Source organism: Ahaetulla prasina, chromosome 1 (genome assembly GCF_028640845.1).
Source record: "Ahaetulla prasina isolate Xishuangbanna chromosome 1, ASM2864084v1, whole genome shotgun sequence".
NCBI classification, from domain to species: Eukaryota; Metazoa; Chordata; class Lepidosauria; order Squamata; family Colubridae; genus Ahaetulla; species Ahaetulla prasina.
In genome coordinates this window covers 259,280,797-259,300,244 of record NC_080539.1, presented here as the reverse complement: position 1 = coordinate 259,300,244, position 19,448 = coordinate 259,280,797, and the positions used below count along the sequence as shown (strand labels likewise).

The following is a 19,448-nucleotide window of genomic DNA, read 5'->3' as shown; positions in this document are numbered from 1 at the left end:
GCCAAGCAGCATAAAAATTTATAAATAAAATAAACTATACAAGAAAGTTACATTTGGTATTGCTCACACCAATCCAATGTCTGATTTTTTTCAACATAGACCACCCTGTTCTTGAATGGCTGGGTGGACAGGACATTAATATTTGAACTACTATAACTCCATGTATTTGTCATACGCTAAATAAATAAATAAATTGGTATTGTTGTTATAAAGTTGCATGAAATTATATAGATCTATTGATTTTTTCCCACTGAATTAAGAAAAACAAATATTTAATAAAACAAAATATCAATCAAGAGTAATTATTTTTGAATATTCCCTATGCCTAGCAGATTAAAAGAAAATTTTACTGACAGTTTTCTCATACAGAAACAATATCTAAATTAGAATAAACTTGTTTGAGAAAGATAAAATTCCCAAACAAGAGTGGAAAACCAATAGCAAACAGTGGTATAATATTATACTGTAGAAATAACCATTTAAAAGCATATATGACGTTATACACAAGACCCAATGCTCCCAGATTACTTTTTTAAACAATGGAATAGTGTTTATCGTTATTTTCTGAGTCTTGGGCTGATGATTCATTTGTTATATAAGACTTTCCTTTGAATAAACATTTACAGTATTTCATATTTATCTTTTCTTCGATTACTTTGGAATAAAGGGGAGAAGGAAGCCGACATCACTCTGAGCTAAAAACTTCAGAAGATAAATACAATGCTCACTTTTATTAACTTGGAACAACAATAATAAAAGGGTTTCTGTTTTACTAATTATCCTATAATGTAAGTGAAATAATCATATAACAGTCCACTATTAATTATTTGCATGTGAGTTCAAGTAAAATCAGTGTGAAAGATTATTAATAGTTTTTCACACTGATTTCAATGAGATTTAAGTGCAGCTTTATTTGTTTTATGAAATGTAGAGGTCACCTGATTCCAGATGACTATGGGCAGCTTAGAATTTTAAAAGAAAGAGGAAAAAATAAAAACATAAAAACACAGTAAAAGAACTATGTGTGTAGAAGGGAAAAAACCAATACAAAGAAAAACAACCAATAGGCTCAACACCCACTCTTCCTCAAGGCCTGGCAGGTTTTCACAGTTTGAAATAACATCAGAATGGAGCCATATGCATCCCTAAGATAGTAGGGTTCCAGAGCAGGGGTCTCCAACCTTGGCAACTTTTAAGACTTGTGGACTTCAACTCCCAGAATTCCCCAGCCAGCAAAGCCAGAATTCTGGGAGTTGAAGTCCACAAGTCTTAAAGTTGCCAAGATTGGAGACCTCTGTTCCAGAGGACAGCCATTGCAATAAAGAAGGGCCACTTTTGGGAACCCACCAGATGCTTTTAAATCAGACTATTAACTGAGAGCTCCTAGACATGATAACAAAAGCATCCATTCTTTTCCTTCTTTATGTCAGCAGCAGGATGGTTTGCTAGCATATGACATTTCCTTATTCCCATTGAAGCACCCAAGGATTAGCACGAATGGCATGACTGCAATGGAAAATATCTGGAACTGGAAGATTCTTTCACTCATACATGGAAATATTTTTAATGGGAACCATTCAAGAATCTCTGAAATGTGCAGTCTCACAAAATGCATGTTGTGATGTTGTTATCCACAGTTTCTATGCTATTGTGGACATATCTTAGAATGGAGGCAGTGAACCTTTGATCATAATAAAAAGTTGTGCATATTAGCTAGTTGTTTTTAAGAATCTGGGTGCTGGAATATATACTGAACAGCAGAGAATTCTGGCATCTAACTACTATTTTGATATGGCTGTTTTACTTAATTTCTCATTTGTTGATTTATCACATTTTCACTCTCTTTTCATGATCTCCGTAACATTCCCAAAGTGTGTATGTAAAAATACATATCATATTCTTTCTCCATATGTAGAGATTTTAGTAATAGTAAGTGTAACAATTCTACAATGCAAATTGTAACTGTAAAGCCACACGGTGTCAAAGCAAAAATATACACAAAACTTCTGTCTCTAACTTGACAATTAGCTGGAGTGGATAGTAATCATGAGCCAGAGAAATTAGTACAGACATATTTATTATTTCTAGAAATACAGAGCATCCTTCAAGGTGTATGTAAAATATCTGCATGTTTAAGACATAAGACCTTTTGTTTCTGTGTGTTGCATTGCAAAGAAGCCACACAAACCACTGTAAAGAAGTAAGTAGTAGAAGTGAGCAGGCGGCTATTTAAATAGTTTTCCAATGCAAAGAAGCCATGTAGGAGCCTTAGGGAAAAAACTGAACCAACTAATCTGTCATCTCTCCTTCCAGAACAACAGGTGCCTGGGAGTCTGAGCAATATATTGGCCTAGTAGATGAAGCTCCCAGGGGGGTGGGGGATAGCTTGAAGAGGGGCAGTAGATCTGTGGGAAACCATATATGCTTCAAGCATTTCTCCAGTTATTTTTCTTTAAATAAGGAACATTTTATTTGCTAAAGCATCTCAAGGAGCAGTGAAGCTGAGATGTTAAAAAGTTCCTATCTGTCCAAATAGAAACTCATAGGCTAGAACAGTGATTCCCAAACTGTGAGCCGCGGCTCCCCAGGGAGCCGCGCTATCGTCATGGGGGCGCCGCGGAATATCTGCGCCCACTGGGTCCGGCGCTGATGCGCAGTTGCAGGTCGGATTTCCGGGGGAGCCGCGGGCGCGTCTGGTGCGCATGCGCAGTTGCAGGTCGGATTTCCGGGGGAGCCGCGGGCGAAAAAGATTGGGAACCTCTGGGCTAGAAGGAACTTCCCATGAGGCAGCTTCATATATGCACATTTTCAAGCAAAATCTGAAAAGTGAGGAGGCAGGTGAACACATCCTTGGCTCCTATTATCCACACTATCTGAATTATCTGAATTAAAATTATTCTGTTAAAAGTATCTGGAATTTCCTGGCAGTAGACTTAATGGGCTTTTAAATACTAAGGTGTAAGGTACTGTAAATTTGCCCAATTCCCTGAATTCATCTCTTCCCTCTGGCCATGAAGTCTGATCTTCTTACACAAATAAAGCACCCTTTTACCCAAGCCTATAGATCAAGCAAACATTTTCAGCGGGCTAAGTGTATTTGACTACATTAAGGGTAGTTTTTACAGCATCCATCAAAAAGAAATGATAACAATGGTCTTAATCAGTCTGTAAAAGATGCACACACGTTATGCTTGTCGGAAAAGACAGAACAGTAGTTAAGAACCAAAGAGATAACAATATATTTAAGACCTTGTAAACCACTGTTGTAAACCACATTAAGGAGAACTCAACACTTAACAAGGCTCAACCAGGTGTTGAATTCAGCACCTGAATTTGCAAAGACATTTAGTTTTACTGTTTTTCTTGTTGAAGAGAAAATAAAAAGGCCCCAACCCAATGGAGCTTTATAGTGCTCTTAAATCCAAATTTAAAAGACTCTACAGGAGAACAGGCTACAACTCACTTACTTTTAGAAGTCTCTGCCATTAAGACAGCTACTGGCTTCAATTATTTTTAAATGAAAGAGAACAAATTCATGGGGAAGGGATTGTGGAATGGTTGTTCTGTTGCCTTACATAGCCTTGTGCTATCAGCTAAGAATCAAACTCAGAGACTCCAATTTTGATGGATTTTTTTTTTAAAAAAGCTTTCCTAAAAATGTGCAGGCCTCTTGCCCTTTGCGCTAGCAATTCTGCAGCCTCTTCCTTGTTATCCTGAACTGGCTCTGTGTGCTTTGAATATCGCTGTACAGCGGTTTAGACAAATGTTCACTCTGGGATGTAGTCCCTGAATGAATTGAAGCTGAGACTCCTGCCTGCTGAAGTTAGACTTGAATTGGCATGAATTTTGGGAATTTTTTCCATTAACTTAGATGATGCGCGCCTCTTGAAGGACCCTGGGGAAAAATGCCCTTGCTTCATCAGCTCACCATATAAGGTGTTGAAGACCACAACAGTCTCTTCATAGCTGTCCCTGGTAGAGATCTCATAGAAAGGATGCTTCAGAGCCTTGGAGAGATTTTCTCCATCTTCAAAGGTTACCATTCGGTCAAACTGCAGGTCCTTCTTGTTTCCAACAATCACAACTGGTGGTTCTCCGCTGCCACTGTTCCGCTTTGGGCTTGAATGGATATGGTTGATGAGAAAGCACAGCCTCATCACCTCATCAAAGCTACACCTGTCAGTGACAGAATAAACTACAGCAAATCCATCTCCCCACTTTATCTTTTCTTCAATTTGGAGAGAATCTTCTTCCTAGTCCAGAAAGAGAAAACACAGAGATCAGTATAAAGATGGCACTTTCTCTAAAGGAAGATCACAATTCCTCTTCATAACTGGTTGTGACAAATACTAGTTGTACAAAGAAATTCAGATAGCTCCCAGAAGGGAAGCTGACAAGATCAGACATTCAGAGATAATAAAAGTTGGAAAGCAGGCGAAAGAAGGGTATCCCTGTTAAGAGAGTACCCAACCTTTACTCCACTTATTGTGACTTTCTTACAAACTGTCTTCCTTCATAGGGTTTAGGACATTTAGGTGCCTACCATTAGCTGCGCTCACTTTGTCCCCAGCCACCCGCCCAGGGTGATTCATAGCCACCTTTCCTCCTCCAGTGCCTCTGCCCTGGTGATTCTCCTCCGTGCCTTGGTCCTCCATCCCCAGCCTTTTGTCCTGGGTCATTGGCATGGTTTGACCCAGGTGTTTGGCTCCATGGGACCAGATGCTACCAACCAATCAGGCAAGCCTCACAGCTGCTTTCACTCCTCCTGTGCAGCATGTGAGTGGTGGAGGAGGGCGATTGTGAGGAGTGGGGGGGGGGCTAGCAGCCTTTCTGGTGAGCCTTTTGTGAGCTTTTCACTCACAAAAAGTAGCTGTGAGTCTTGCCAGAAAGACTTGATAACCCTTCCTCGCAATTTCCTCCCTCCACCACTTGTGTGCTGCGCAGGGGGAATGAAAAGCAACTGCAAGGCTTGCCTGATTGACTGGAGCCAAACACTCAGATCAAACCATGTCTCGGCCAATGGGCCAGGACAGAAGGCTGGGGGAGGAGGGTCAGGGCAGCACTGGCAGTGGAGAATGGGGCAGAGGCACTGGAGGAAAGCTGGCTGTGAATTTCCTGAGTGGGTAGATGGGGCCAAAGTGGGTGTGGCTAATTGTAGGCGCCTATCATCCCATTCCGTCCTTCACAGGCTTCTCCCTCAGCCTACATTATCTGTGTTTGTCTATTGGGGAAAGCAGGATTATTATTATTTATTATTATTATTATTTATTCGATTTTTATACCGCCCTTCTACCGAAGGACTCAGGATAGGGTACATACATAGTGGAATAAGGACAAGTGCAAAAAATGAGTATTCCCACTCAATTCTCTAAAGCAGAATGTATGTTCCCTAAAAATATAGTCTTCATTTAGGCTACTCCCTTTCATTTCCTTCCCAGTTTGAGGTTTTTCAGAAGAGATTGGACAACCATTTGTCTGAAATGGTATAGGTCTTCTGCTTGAGCAAGGGGTTGGACTAGAAGATCTCCAAGGCCCCTTCCAACTATGTTATTCTGTTTCCCCCTCTAACAGTCAGTTTGGAGGAATTATTATTATATGAACATATTAGATGGGCCATTTGGTAGAGGACAGTACATTTTTAAAACATTTTTTTCCCGAAAAAGTTCTCAAGATTTTGCCATTTTCCCTAGCCTAGTGATTCGTCATAGTACCATTAGAGGAGGCTTCAAGTAAAGTGGATGAACAGAAAACAACAGGATAAATTTATCCAGCACCCCTCCCATTATAAATCCATTATATTGAAGATACCAAACTTCTTTTTGGCATTTGTACAATGACATTTGGTTAATACTTAGAATAATTGCTAATATTTAGAAAGTGAATTTGATTATTAATAAATCATAGCATTCTAAATGTGGTTCATGGATCAAGACCAGTCTTCATTAAATGAATAGAAAAGTGCTTGGAAAATATTCAAAAAATTGTTTTCTTTGTCTTTTACCACACTGTTGCCAACACCCTAATCAGAGAGGAAACTGTCAATCAGTCAGTCTGACCCTTTAAAAGCTTACTTTGCATGTGCAAAAGTGATCTACCATTTTTTTATACATAAAGAAAAAAAGGAATAAAAATGTGCTTCCAGATAAATAAAACTGAGAAATCTGAGTATATGTTGAAGGATTCTATTAGAACCTAACTGCTTAACAGTATCTTGCTACCTACGATAGAAGTAATTGAATGAATGTTTAATTTAAATTACACATATCTGACCTGTTACTTTATGGGTTATGGTATTTCTGCTGCCAAAATGGTAGGGCTGGCTTAATTCAGAATAAGAAAAAATGTTCCCTTGAAATACAGTATAGCATTAAAAAATGACCACCTAGGAACTAATATTGCATGATTTGATTTGGTTCTGTAGAGCTAATGTCATTCTAAACTGTAGTAATTAATACCCTCAGCACCTGTGCCAGAAGGCCTTTGAGGCATCTTAACAAGGAACAACCAATTGATCAAAGCGCAGAGAGGCAACCTGCGTAGCCACAACAAGCTTCATGATGTTTACAAATTCTTATTATATTTTGCCTCTCTCTGTATTCCAAATTTGGAAATTGCTGTAAGAACTTATTTTTTCCATTTTCCTTTTGACAGACAGGCATTCTCTAGCTATTCTGGCTAGTTGTTCCATCTGATTTTTTTAAGTCACATTACTGTTGAAATCTTCCCAATTTCTAATCTTTGCAAAGATACTTCTTTTTTTCTGTCACATGAACTATTTTACTTCTAAATCCATTCTAATTTTTTAGACTTAACCTTACACACATCTTTTGTATTCCTATTTCTTCTTTTCCCTAAGGATTTGAATGTCCTGTGATTTTGGAATTTGTTTGTTTATCACATCTTACATGTTATTTCCCATCTACTTATTCCATTATTTTATTATTATTTATTTATTTTTATTATTTATTTTATTTTTTTATTTAATCAAAATTTTATACCGCCCTATCTCCCGAAGGACTCAGGGCGGTTTACAGCCCGATAAAAATACAAATATAATACAAGATAAAATACTAATTAAAAAACTTATTGAAATAGGCCAAAATTTAAAATTACAATTAAAATAATAAAACCATGTTAAAACGAAATTTAAAAATTAAAATTCTAGTCCAGTCCTTATCATGGCTAAGCTTATCATGGCTAAAATTCTAGTCCAGTCCTTATCATGGCTAAGCTTATGTCTGTGACCAAAACCATTACCTATAGGGAGAAAACTCACATCACAGGGTTGCTATAGTTGTGGAAAAATAGGAGGATGGTGTAATTGGATATGCTGACCATCTTGAGTTATTTGTAAAAAATAAGAAAGGCGGGATACAAAGTGATAATCTTGGAGTTCACTAGCATTTGTTTCTTTTCATGCAAATGGCATGCATTTTAATAAAGCACATTATAGTTAATAACAATAAAACAACGTATTATTAGGGAAAATGCATCTAAAACACCATGTATTACAAAAAATAATCTATAACCTAAAAGTTACTTCTTTATGTGTTGTTTTTTTATTTGTCACATAGTGTATTCATTTTTTATTTTTTAATGTTCAGAGGAAGAGTGATCCATATCTCCCTACCACATAGGCCAAAGATGTAACTTTTCTTATGAGAGAATTGCTCCTGCCCTTTGGCATTTTCAGTGCTCACTGCAGTACTTTTCCATTTCTACAGGACCATTCCCCTCCCCCAGCGGTAGGTTGCCTCCGGTTCGGACCGGTTTGCAAGAACTGGTAGTAAAACCGGTGGGAGGCTCCACCCGGATGCCATCAGGAAGCTTCTGCACATGCGAACCCACCCCTGCCCTCCCACCTTTTAACAATGAAGCCACTAAAACCATACCTGCCCTGCTGTGTCAAGAATTTCAAAATGAACCATGTCTCCGTCTATGATTGCTGTGTGCCTGTAAATCATCTCTGTAGAACAGAAACATTGTGTGAGAAAGCAAATTTATAAATAAAGCTTTTTTTATTCTATATGCAGTCTTTTGACAGTTTGATGTCTCCAGAAGTGTTGAAAAATCTTTCTTTGCTCTCAAGTTATCTGAGACATGATAGGAATTTAGTCGAACACATCTGGTGGGCACCAAATGGGAGAAGACTAATATGGAACCCACATTTGGCCTTTAATAAGTCTTAGGATTGTATATTTCTAGACATTTCTAACACTTCAGTGCAATAATCTTCAGTATATTTATAGTAAAAACATACAAAAATATAAATCATCAGATGATAAAGCTTACTGGACTGTGGTGGTCTTTTTTACCAGAGGTTGATCTGTATACTTAAACTAATGAGAGTTAGGAAGAGTTGCACAGGCAGAACAATGTCATAATAAAAGCGTCTACTTTTATATATTTTTTTAAAAAAATACCTGACATGGCCTCCAGATGTCGTCTAACAATTTCCATTAAGTTATTTTAAATACATGACTCAACTCATATTAAATGTATTTAACTCATTTAGAGGTTTATTTAATTTAGTATAATTTATGTTTTGTCCTGGCCATGCTGCTATTATTAATATTAACATACCATTCAAAGGTCAAGTATCGTCCTCTGCCTAAAAGAACTGTATATCCTTATGCTGAATGAGAGAAGAACATAACATGGGAATACCATGGCTTGGAGGAGGCACTGATGACATTCCTGAGAATTCACCAAAATGTAAACACAAATAGCACTGGAGAAACATAACCACGGCATCATGTTTATATATTTATGGAAATAACAGTTAAGACATAATTGAAGGAAGCTAAGTAGGGGAGAAGGAGGAGGAATGGGTGGCCACTGTTCACAATGGACTAGATTTAGAGCATAAAACATGCAAGATTGAATAAGGAAACATCTGGGAAAACATCCTGCAAGTGGTTTAATATGAAGGCATAACAGCAATAAAAGTGCACATACCGTATATACTCGAGTATAAGCCGAGTTTTTCAGCACATTTTTTGTGCTGAAAAACGTCCCCTCGGCTTATACTCGGGTCTATACGGCTTATACTCAAGTTTTTTTTTTTTTAAGCCCCTCGGCTTATACTCGAGTATATACGGCTTATACTCGAGTTTTTTTTTTTTCTTTTTTTCACATTTTACCGGACTGAAGCCCTGCGGGTGCAGTGAGAGGGCGGGGCGGGGGAGCCGCCAGCCTTCTCAGCTGAGGGAGGGAGGGTTTCCCCAACCGGTAGGTGCCTCATTTCCCACCCTCGGCTTATACTCGAGTCCCCAGTTTACCCCAGTTTTTGGGGTAAAATTGGGGACCTCGGCTTATACTCGGATCGGCTTATATTCGAGTATATACGGTAAATCCCTCTGGTATTCATAAGGAGTGGGGGGGAGAAACAAAAGGAGGCCCCATCTTCTGGAAATGTATAATATGGAGGAGTTAAAGGAGATAGGGAAGTTTGTTAGGTGAGGATGGAGCACCAGTTCTAGCTAACACAGGCCTTATCCTATCATCACTGGTGCACAACAGCAATGATGATGGGTAGAAATGTGACTGCAAAAACATAATGAGCTACTGAGCTGTCCTTTTACTTCAGTGAAGCAATTCTGCATTCAGCATGGAGAATCTGTGAAGGTATCAGAAATGTTTGCCATGGGCTTTAAAAGAAAGCATGTCAATAGTGCTATAAAATGAGGCCCTGTCAGAACTCAGAAGGAGAAAGGCGGAAAGTTTACCTCCTTAAAAAAAAACATGCCTGGAAGGGAAGCCATCTTTTTTTCCAAGCACTTTGTTCTTTATTGAATTCTCATCTCTACCTTCTGAGTTCCACGTGACCAGGCCACTACAAGCCACATTCATTCATCTTGGCCCTCAAGGCATTCTTCTTTTTCTCCAGACAAAGAGGCTGGTACTGTACTTAACAGTGTGGAAAAGGAGGGGAACTGCCATAATACCCATTTTTAGATTTATTCTTTACTCCTAACTATTCATTATTACTAAAAAAATGGGAATAACCCTGGAAGGAGAAGTTATTAAAAAAAATTTAGATTGTGCAGAAATGAATAGATTAACTTTGATGATCGAAGAAAGAGAGGATTCAGAATATTTTAAGATATGGGATCAATTTTACCATTGGTTAGAAAAAAGATATAGATAAGCAATTGATAGTTATGTAAGAAAATGGTATAATTAGAATATTGTATTGGTGAAAAAATTGTAATAAATCAAATTGAAAGGAAGAAAGAAGAAACACCAAGATGTCACACAGAAGGAATGACTGATGTATTAAATGTTTGTTTGCTTATAAAATAATATATATTATAAAATAATATATATAATAATATAATAATATATAATAATATATATTATAAAATAATATATATAATAATATAATAATGGGGAGAGATTTCATATTCCATTCCTTCCTACCCATAGCACCCTCCAAATAATTAAATCTGTGGGGTGCTAAAGTATTTGATGAAGATTTATTTCGAAATACATCTCTATCTCTTTAATATTCAGTGGGGTTTCACCACTCAAGGATTATATCCTTAGAGCTAGAAAAGATAAAAAGAAAAAAAAATAGTGTTTAAAGTCCCCTCCCCACCCAAGGCAAGGACAATTTCTTTTAAAAAACCAATGGAGACATGTTCAGTAATTATCCAGGAATTTATAGTTCACAAAATGTTGCTCTCCACCTAGAAAAGTTATCTATCAAAATCATCTCAAAATGTAGTAATTCCAGTCATGGATTTTGCCTTACTACTTCCATACAGTATAGCAATGTTTCTTGGGAGTGTTTCCCAAACTATAATTGCTAATTAAAGCACCTCCCTGAAGTTGTTCCATTTTTCACAGCAAGCTTCTTCGCTGCTATATTTAAAATATCTGAACTTTTACTGTTACAAGCCTATATTCAACATAGTAATCTAAAAAACAGCTTTTACTTTTTTGAGGAATGCTTTCATGGTTATAACAAAGCAAGGAAGTAAAGTTGAAGAAAAAGTAGGGCACAATGAATAGTAGTCTAATTTTCTATGAATTACTTTCAAGTTCACTGCAAAAATGAAAAAAAAACCATTATAAGTAGGTAGAAGACTGCTAGCCTGAAAGCTAAATGAAAACACGATCATCACAGACTAAATGTGCAAAAAATCAGAGGTAAAATAAGCACCCTACAGTGTTAGATTTGTTGCATCACCCTTTATCATATGAGATGCAGACCTGAGCCTACACAAATTTTTCAGGGAAGAAATTGCAACCACCAAAGAAAGCTGAGGAAATTCTAGGATAGCTTGTAAGGCAATATTGTAATGAATCATTAGGTCTTGAGGATATCCTCTAAATATCAGCTGAGTCAGCTTTGAACCCTTTAGGATCAAACTCCAGACTATGGGGTTTAAGAATTCGCATTTGAAATTACTGCCCTCATAGCAATAATACGTAATTTGCCTTTCTAATCGGGCTTAGTGTCTGATGTTGCCAATGTTACACCCATTTTTTTAAAAAAGGACCAAATGTAGATCCAGTAAATTATAGACTGAGAATATTACCAGACAGATTTATGTCATATACTTGAATTTTCAAAAAAGTCTTGACAAAGTTTCTCATTGAAATTTCTTAAGTTAGCTTTTCTGTTGTGCAATAAGAAGACCTAATCTATTATGAATTGCTAGCTGATTAAAAAGCAGAAGCAAAAGATGTGAATATATAAGCAACTTTCTTAGTGGAGCCAAGCAAGAGTGGAGTCCTTCAAAGATCTGTATCGGGACTGATTTTTTTCAACAGTTCATAAATGATCCCTATTTAGAATAAGTAGTGAGCTGGCCATGGTTTTAGATGATTCTACAAGGAAGTGTGAAGAGCTTCAGAAGGGTCTTTTCAGATGATGAATGATCAACCAAAACAACCAATGAAGAAGTTTAAATATAGTAAACATATAAAGTGAAGCACATTGCGGCAAAGCAAGATAACTGCACATATACAATGATGGCATCTAATAGCAATAGCATTTAGACTTATATACTGCCCCATAGTACTTTACAGCACTCTCTGGATGGTTTACAATGTCAGCATATTCCACCCAACCTCATTTTACTGAGCTTGGAAGGATGGAAGGCTGAGTCAGTTTTGAGCCCTTCAGGATCAAACTCCAGACTAAGAGCAGAGTTAGCCTGCAATACTGCATTCTAACCACTGCACCACCTGTTACAGTCTAAACTATTATATAGGAAAAAGAGTAGTTGGGAGTCAGGGAGTCATACATTTATATTATGGTTGGTTCCACAGTCCCACAGTCAGCCAGTCTTTTACACTGGATTTGATATTTTTTCCACCTATCAATTTTTTCCCAAGAATCTGGGGGGAGATGTTGTTTGATGTCGCAGGATGTAAGCTATTCCAACTAAAGCTGACTTTTGCAATTAACTGATGGTGATTTTGTCAGTTCTGATGGTATTCAAGTGATGTTCCAGTTGTTTTTATTGCTATAGATGGGGAGTCATAATAGATGATTCAATTAAGATGTTGACTCAATGTGTGGCAGCTGTGAAGAAGGCACATCTCAGGCTAGGGATCATTAGGAAAAGAACTGAATATAAAACTGCCAAAAGTATAATGGTTTTATAACAGATCTATGATATGACAATATTTGAAATACTGGGTACAATTCTCATTGTGACATTTGAAACATATAATACAGTGGAAAAAATGAAGAAGAGGGCAACCATAATGATCAGATAGCTCAAAACTTCCCTTAAAAGAAATGGTTAGGATTTTTGGGGTTGAATTGGGTAAATTAATGGTGGATAAGTCTATCAAAGATTCTCCATCTTGAAGATTTAGAGTTGTCTTTGGATCGCCAAATACTACTATTAGGGGAACAATAGCAGGAGAAGAATATGTCTCTACTTGGGAGTACTCTGGCTGGCAATTTAGCAAAACCAAATTGTGAATTAAAATAAGAGTCTCACCTCATCCAACAAGACAAGTTTTAAATTACAGCACTGCAACTGACCTGAACATCAACTAACTGGACCTATGAATATGTACTTTCTATAACAGCTTTCTCCAATTGGTGCCTTTCAAATGAGTTGGATTCCTTTTCTTGTGAGTCTAAGGCAAGGGGTTGATGGAGAATTGTCTTTTGACCTCTCTGAAGGACAACAAGTTTGCAGAAGGCTATTCTAGGTTATGTGAGCTCGACCAGTGAAGGTAAGATGGCAGCAGAGTCAATCATCATTGATAACCATTTGACTAGTTAGTTTACTAGTTTCACTTATTTATTATTTATTTTATTATTTATTTTATTTTTTAAATTTATATGCCATCCATTCCACTACTAGAACAACTTTATATACATAGTTTGATTATACTGATAATTCTATGGTGGGATCATAAATCTGGAATGTTCTCCTAGTTGAAATTTGTCTGAATCTGTCTCTGCATCTTTGAAAAACACAGCTCTTGCTTCAATTGGAATTCTAAAGTATATCAAGTAGTTTTACTGCTGCTTTTATCTAGGTTTTAAGCTAAATACTACTTTGGGTATTTTTAATAAAAGAGAAAGAAATAGTAACAAACAGCATCATCTTTGCTATAAGATCTGTCAAGTAATCCACTTTTACATTAAAAACCTAACACTAATTAAACACACATACTTCATCTTCAAACTAATTTTTGTATAATGAGTCTATCTAGCTCAGCATGACTGACAATGTTTGGCAGCCAATAGCTCTTTGGGCCTTAAGCAGCAGGCTTTTCCAGATCTATTTAAAGATGTGAGGGATGAGATTTTGAACCAGGACTCTATCTTCTGCCTAAATATTTTTGATCTGAGATCCAATGTTAACAGCAACTGCCATTGATTAACAAAAACACAAATTAACACACTGATTTGACAGAGCAAATAACTAAACTTACCTAGAGTAGGGTCATAATCACCAATAAATCGCTTGGTGATGAATCTTACTGTCAATGCTTCATTGGAAAAAGAAAAAATAACAATTAGCAGAGCAAACCAATATAGATATACAATAGCTTAGCTATTAATCAAGTACAGATATAGATCCGCCTTATGCACGAATCTACTTTATATATGTCATAGAAAAATTAAGGCAACAGTTTAAGACATTCAGATTGGCTTGTACCCCCATCTAAAGATAGCAAAGTTTGAAGGTCATAAGAATGACAAGTTCTAGGTGAAGTGGGAGTTCATTTCTAGAATATAATGATTGTCCAATGCCTTTTTAAAACAAGGTATTTATGAAATTTGGGCTTAAATCACTAAATACAAACTTGATGGACATGACCTCGTAGATGACCCTCACTCTGTCAAAGACCTTGGAGTTCTCATATCAAATGATCTAAGTGCCAAAGCCCACTGCAACTACATCGCCAAAAAGGCATTAAGAGTGGTAAACCTAATCTTGCGTAGCTTCTTCTCCGGAAAGATTACCCTACTAACCAGAGCATTCAAAACATTTGCTAGACCAATTCTCGATTACAGTTCACCTGTCTGGAACCCAACACTTCATTTCGGACATTAATACAATTGAGCGTGTCCAGAAATATTTTACAAGAAGACTCCTCTACTCCTCTGATCGCAACAAAATACCTTATGCCACCAGACTTAAAATTCTGGATTTAGAAAATTTAGAACTATGCCACCTTCGGCATGACCTGAGCATAACTCATAAAACCATCTGCTACAATGTCCTTCCTGTCGAAGACTACTTCAGCTTCAACCACAACAATACACGAGCACACAATAGATTCAAACTTAAAGTGAACTGCTCCAATCTTGATTGTAGAAAATATGACTTCAGTAACAGAGTTGTTAATGCCTGGAATGCACTACCTAACTCTGTGGTCTCATCCCAAAATCCCCAAAACTTTAACCAAAGACTGTCTACTGTTGACCTCACCCCATTCCTAAGAGGTCTGTAAGGGGCGTGCATAAGAGCACCAGTGTGCGTACCGTTCCTGTCCTAATGTTCCCTTTGGTTGTATTCAATTTGTGTGGTTATTTCATACTTATACTTATATATATTGTATATAACAAACAAACAAATAAATAAAAAATAAAATAAATAAATTTCCTCATGTCAGCAATTGGTTTCACTTAATGTTTACTTAAGAATGAGATTCAAGATGTACTTCTGAGGGAAACTACTGCATATCAACACTCAAAGAATTGCAACAAATACCAAACTGAAATGAATAATGCCAAGTTGAGGAAGAGGAACAAGCTGTAGCTTTCAAAATGATTGTGAGAAGAATATTTAAAAACAGGAGCCAGGTAGAGCTGGCAGCTCACGAAATCACCCAAAGTGCAGATCATCATTCTCTTACTCCCTCTATGAAGGAACCAGATATCTGCTAGAAAAATGCCATAAGTATGATCCACGATGTATGCCTGGGAATCTGTATCCGTGCAGATATTTTACAAAAAAGAACAACATAGATATTTTGGGTTGACTCTTATGCGAGTCCCAAAGAGAGTTTGCCTTGTTTCCTGGTAGCAAATAGGAAAACATAGCTAAAGGCTTTTTAAAAAAACTTTCTCTTGGTTTCATTTAAATGAGAAATGTATGTGAAAATCAGTCAATGGGATGTGTTATCTAAGGATCAAACCTTTCTTCTGTTGAACTTCTTCAGACAAAGGCTTCTGCTGAAATCATAATTTGGACTGATAAAAGATAAGTCTTCTTCAAAGTCCATGCAATTTTCTTGGCAATAATATGTTATTTGCCACTGCCTTTGTCTGGAATGTTTTTTGTTTAACTTCTCAGTCTAGTCTACGGATTTCTGAAATCCTGATGTTGTTTTTCGTCTTTCTTATACCATGGAAAAATACTGCTTTCTGTCTTTTTTCCCAGCAAAGACAATTCATTTTAACTAAATTCAACTTTCACTTCCAAGGCTGGGACAGGAGCGGTTATTCCCAGAGGAAGACCACTTAAGCATAACTATAATCTTTTCATAAGCACAAATGAACTAGGAAAAAGGAGTTAGATCTACAGTTCTCAGTAGAGTGGTCTTTAGAGGCACTAGATAATGTCTCATTGTACATACACAGCATAGCTTGTAGGCCCCATTGAGTTTGAGAAGGCGGATCAGGCGACCAAACTAGCACTATCAGAAGTGTTATGGAAATTATAATCTTGATTATAATAAAATTATTATAAAATTGATCTTGGTCAATGAGCAGGAAAGCAGAATACGGTTTTCTAAAAATTATTTACATATTACAATAATAGGATAGTTTGAGAATTCATGTTGATGGACTGAATCATTCTGTCTGTAGTTTGCACAAAGTGCTGTACTACATGTGACAGCAAGAGGGAGAAAAGACTGAAATAAATATAATGTACGTTTGTGGGTGGCAGGAGCCTGAATGCCTGGTGTAAGTTTACAGATGGAATTGTTTGGAAAGGCGCACTATCATCTTCTCAGAACCCCAAGGAAGTCCAGAATTCAGGAGAATATAGATTCTATTATGTAAAGAACACACAGGATGTTATTAGCATCTAATCTCAAGGTCTACCACCAAAATAGTAGCTAAGGAGGTGGAAACTATACTTCTCGAATTTAAGGCAGAAAAATACTTCTGAGCATTTACTGAATTCAACCTAGGAATTTCAGATCAGAACCCTAACTCTAACTCACATCCCAATTTAGAGAAGAGGTAAAGGGATTTATAATGTCTTGCTGATATATTGCAAATTGTTCTGAGCTGAACAATCTTGTCCTTATCGTGATGGAGAGAACTTTTGGGAAACAAACAACTGTTTTTTTGTCCTACCACAATTTAAGATAATTTCTGGGCAACAGTATAAATATTCTAGATTTGTATCTAACAATAGCCCCAATAAATGCTAAATATTGTACACACTTAACATTTATTTTTGCAGAGCCCAAAGTAAAGATTTTCCATGAAGTATATCAGAATAAATGACAGAAAAAATGAAAATTGCAGAGGATAATGTGGTACCCTAAGGCTATACAGAGAGAGATAATTTCATCTGATACCCCTTTCTTCTGGGTTAAATCCTAAGTTGTAATTAAAATAATAGTGCTCTTCTAGTTGAACTTGATTCCTGGCAATAACACAGAGGAAACCATGCTGTTTTCTTAAGCATAGTACAGAAGAGTTTGCCATTGCCTTCTTCTGATCTATTCTACAGTCATGAGATTTCCTGGTGGTCACCTTTCCAAGCACTACTGAGGTCTGGCTGTTTAGTTTTTTGAGATCAGTCATGATGGCTAAATGCTGCAGTTATGTTCTTCATAGCTGCCATACAGAGGTCATAGTTTGTTTATAAAAAAAGGATCTCATATATGATAGAGTCAGGCAGGAACATAATTTTCACATGCACATTTTTATTTGTTATTTTAATTTAGTAATACTTCATGTAAATTACAGATTTCCATATTGATACAGATTAAACATTATAACTATAAATAAAATAAAAGGATTATTATAAAATATAGTAGCTTTAGACCATCAGAACTATTTGCATATTCTTCTTCTGCATCAGTTTTAACTATGCGTTCTGCGGATGTTTTAAAAATAGGAAGACTAAATTTAACATAATGTCCAGGGTTCAGAGATTGAAGAATGTAGGTGGTTTGGGTACACTGGAAGAGAGAGGGGGATGGGCTCCTTGTTGAGAAACAGTTGTGGCTAAAAATCAGATAGAATAGAATAGAATAGAATTTTTATTGGCCAAGTGTGATTGGACACACAAGGAATTTGTCTTGGTGCATATGCTCTCAGTGTACATAAAAGAAAAGATACATTCATCAAGGTACAACATTTACAACACAATTGATGATCAATATATCAATATAAATCATAAGGATTGCCAGCAACAAGTTATAGTCATACAGTCATAAGCGGAAAGAGATTGGTGATGGGAACTATGAAACGATTAATAGTAGTGCAGATTCAGTAAATAGTCTGACAGTGTTGAGGGAATTATTTGTTTAGCAGAGTGATGGCCTTCGGGAAAAAACTGTTCTTGTGTCTAGTTGTTCTGGTGTGCAGTGCTCTATAGCGTCGTTTTGAGGGTAGGAGTTGAAACAGTTTATGTCCAGGATGCGAGGGATCTGCAAATATTTTCACGGCCCTCTTCTTGATTCGTGCAGTATACAGTCCTCAATGGAAGGCAGGTTGGTAGCAATTATTTTTTCTGCAGTTCTAATTATCCTCTGAAGTCTGTGTTTTTCTTGTTGGGTTGCAGAACCGAACCAGACAGTTATAGAGGTGCAAATGACAGACTCAATAATTCCTCTGTAGAATTGGATCAGCAGCTCCTTGGGCAGTTTGAGCTTACTGAGTTGGCGCAGAAAGAACATTCTTTGTTGTCCTTTTTAATGATGTTTTGATGTTAGCTGTCCATTTGAGATCTTGCGATATGATAGAACCCAGAAATTTGAAGGTTTCTACTGTTGATACTGTGTTGTCAAGTATTGTGAGAGGTGGAAGTATGGAAGGGTTTTTCCTAAAGTCTACCACCATTTCTACGGTTTTGAGTGTGTTCAGTTCCAGATTGTTTTGGTTGCACCACAAGGCTAGTCGTTCGACCTCTCGTCTATATGCGGATTCGTCATTGTCTCGAATGAGACCAATCACTGTTGTGTCATCTGCGAACTTCAGTAGCTTAACAGATGGATCATTGGAGATGCAGTCATTGGTATACAGAGAGAAGAGAAGTGGGGAGAGCACACAGCCTTGGGGGGGCCCTGTGCTAATTGTACAGGTATTTGATGTGATCTTGCTTAGCTTCACCTGCTGCTTCCTGTTTGTTAGGAAGCTTGTGATCCACTTACAAGTCTGTTCCGGTACCTGTAGCTGGTTTAGCTTAGTTAGAAGAATGTCTGGAATGATGGTATTGAATGCTGAACTAAAGTCTACAAAAAGGACCCTTGCATAGGTCTTTGGAGACTCAAGATGTTGTAGGATGTAGTGCAGAGCCATATTAACAGCATCATCTGTTGATCTATTTGCTCGGTATGCAAATTGCAAGGGGTCTAAGAGCGGATTCGTGATGGTTTTCAGGTAGGAAAGCACTAGCCTTTCAAAGGTTTTCATGACTACAGATGTTAGAGCAACTGGTCTGTAGTCATTCGGTTCCTTGATGGTGGGCTTCTTCGGCACTGGGATGATGGTAGAGCGTTTGAAGCAAGAAGGAACATAGCACATCTCTAGTGATTTATTGAAAATATGGGTGAAGATGGGGGCCAATTGGTCAGCACTTTGTGAACTCCTGTTATTTAGGAAACAGCTTCCTAACAAAAGGAAGAGCTGGGGGAATCATACAGTACTGACTAATGGACCAAACCCAAAACTCCTAGAGATTCAACCATCGAAATACAGTACAAACATGAAAGCATTTTAAATTCTGGCTCTGTCCTACCCAAAAGACAAGTTTCCCTGGACAAGTTACTCA

At 37.2% G+C, this 19,448-nt stretch overlaps 1 protein-coding gene across 1 annotated transcript in view; it reads right to left on the bottom strand.

Moving 5' to 3' along the window:
• Positions 1–1,277: 1,277 nt before the first annotated feature.
• Positions 1,278–19,448, bottom strand: part of LOC131184792 (ras-related and estrogen-regulated growth inhibitor-like) — a 44,146-nt gene continuing 25,975 nt past the window's right edge. Inside the window, exons 2-4 of the mRNA XM_058156515.1 lie at positions 13,915–13,971; positions 7,893–7,966; positions 1,278–4,253 (exon numbers count right to left, since the gene is read on the bottom strand). Of these exons, the coding sequence (XP_058012498.1) occupies positions 3,768–4,253; positions 7,893–7,966; positions 13,915–13,971 (617 nt within the window). The 3' untranslated portion in view covers positions 1,278–3,767. The remainder of the gene's footprint in view (positions 4,254–7,892; positions 7,967–13,914; positions 13,972–19,448) is intronic.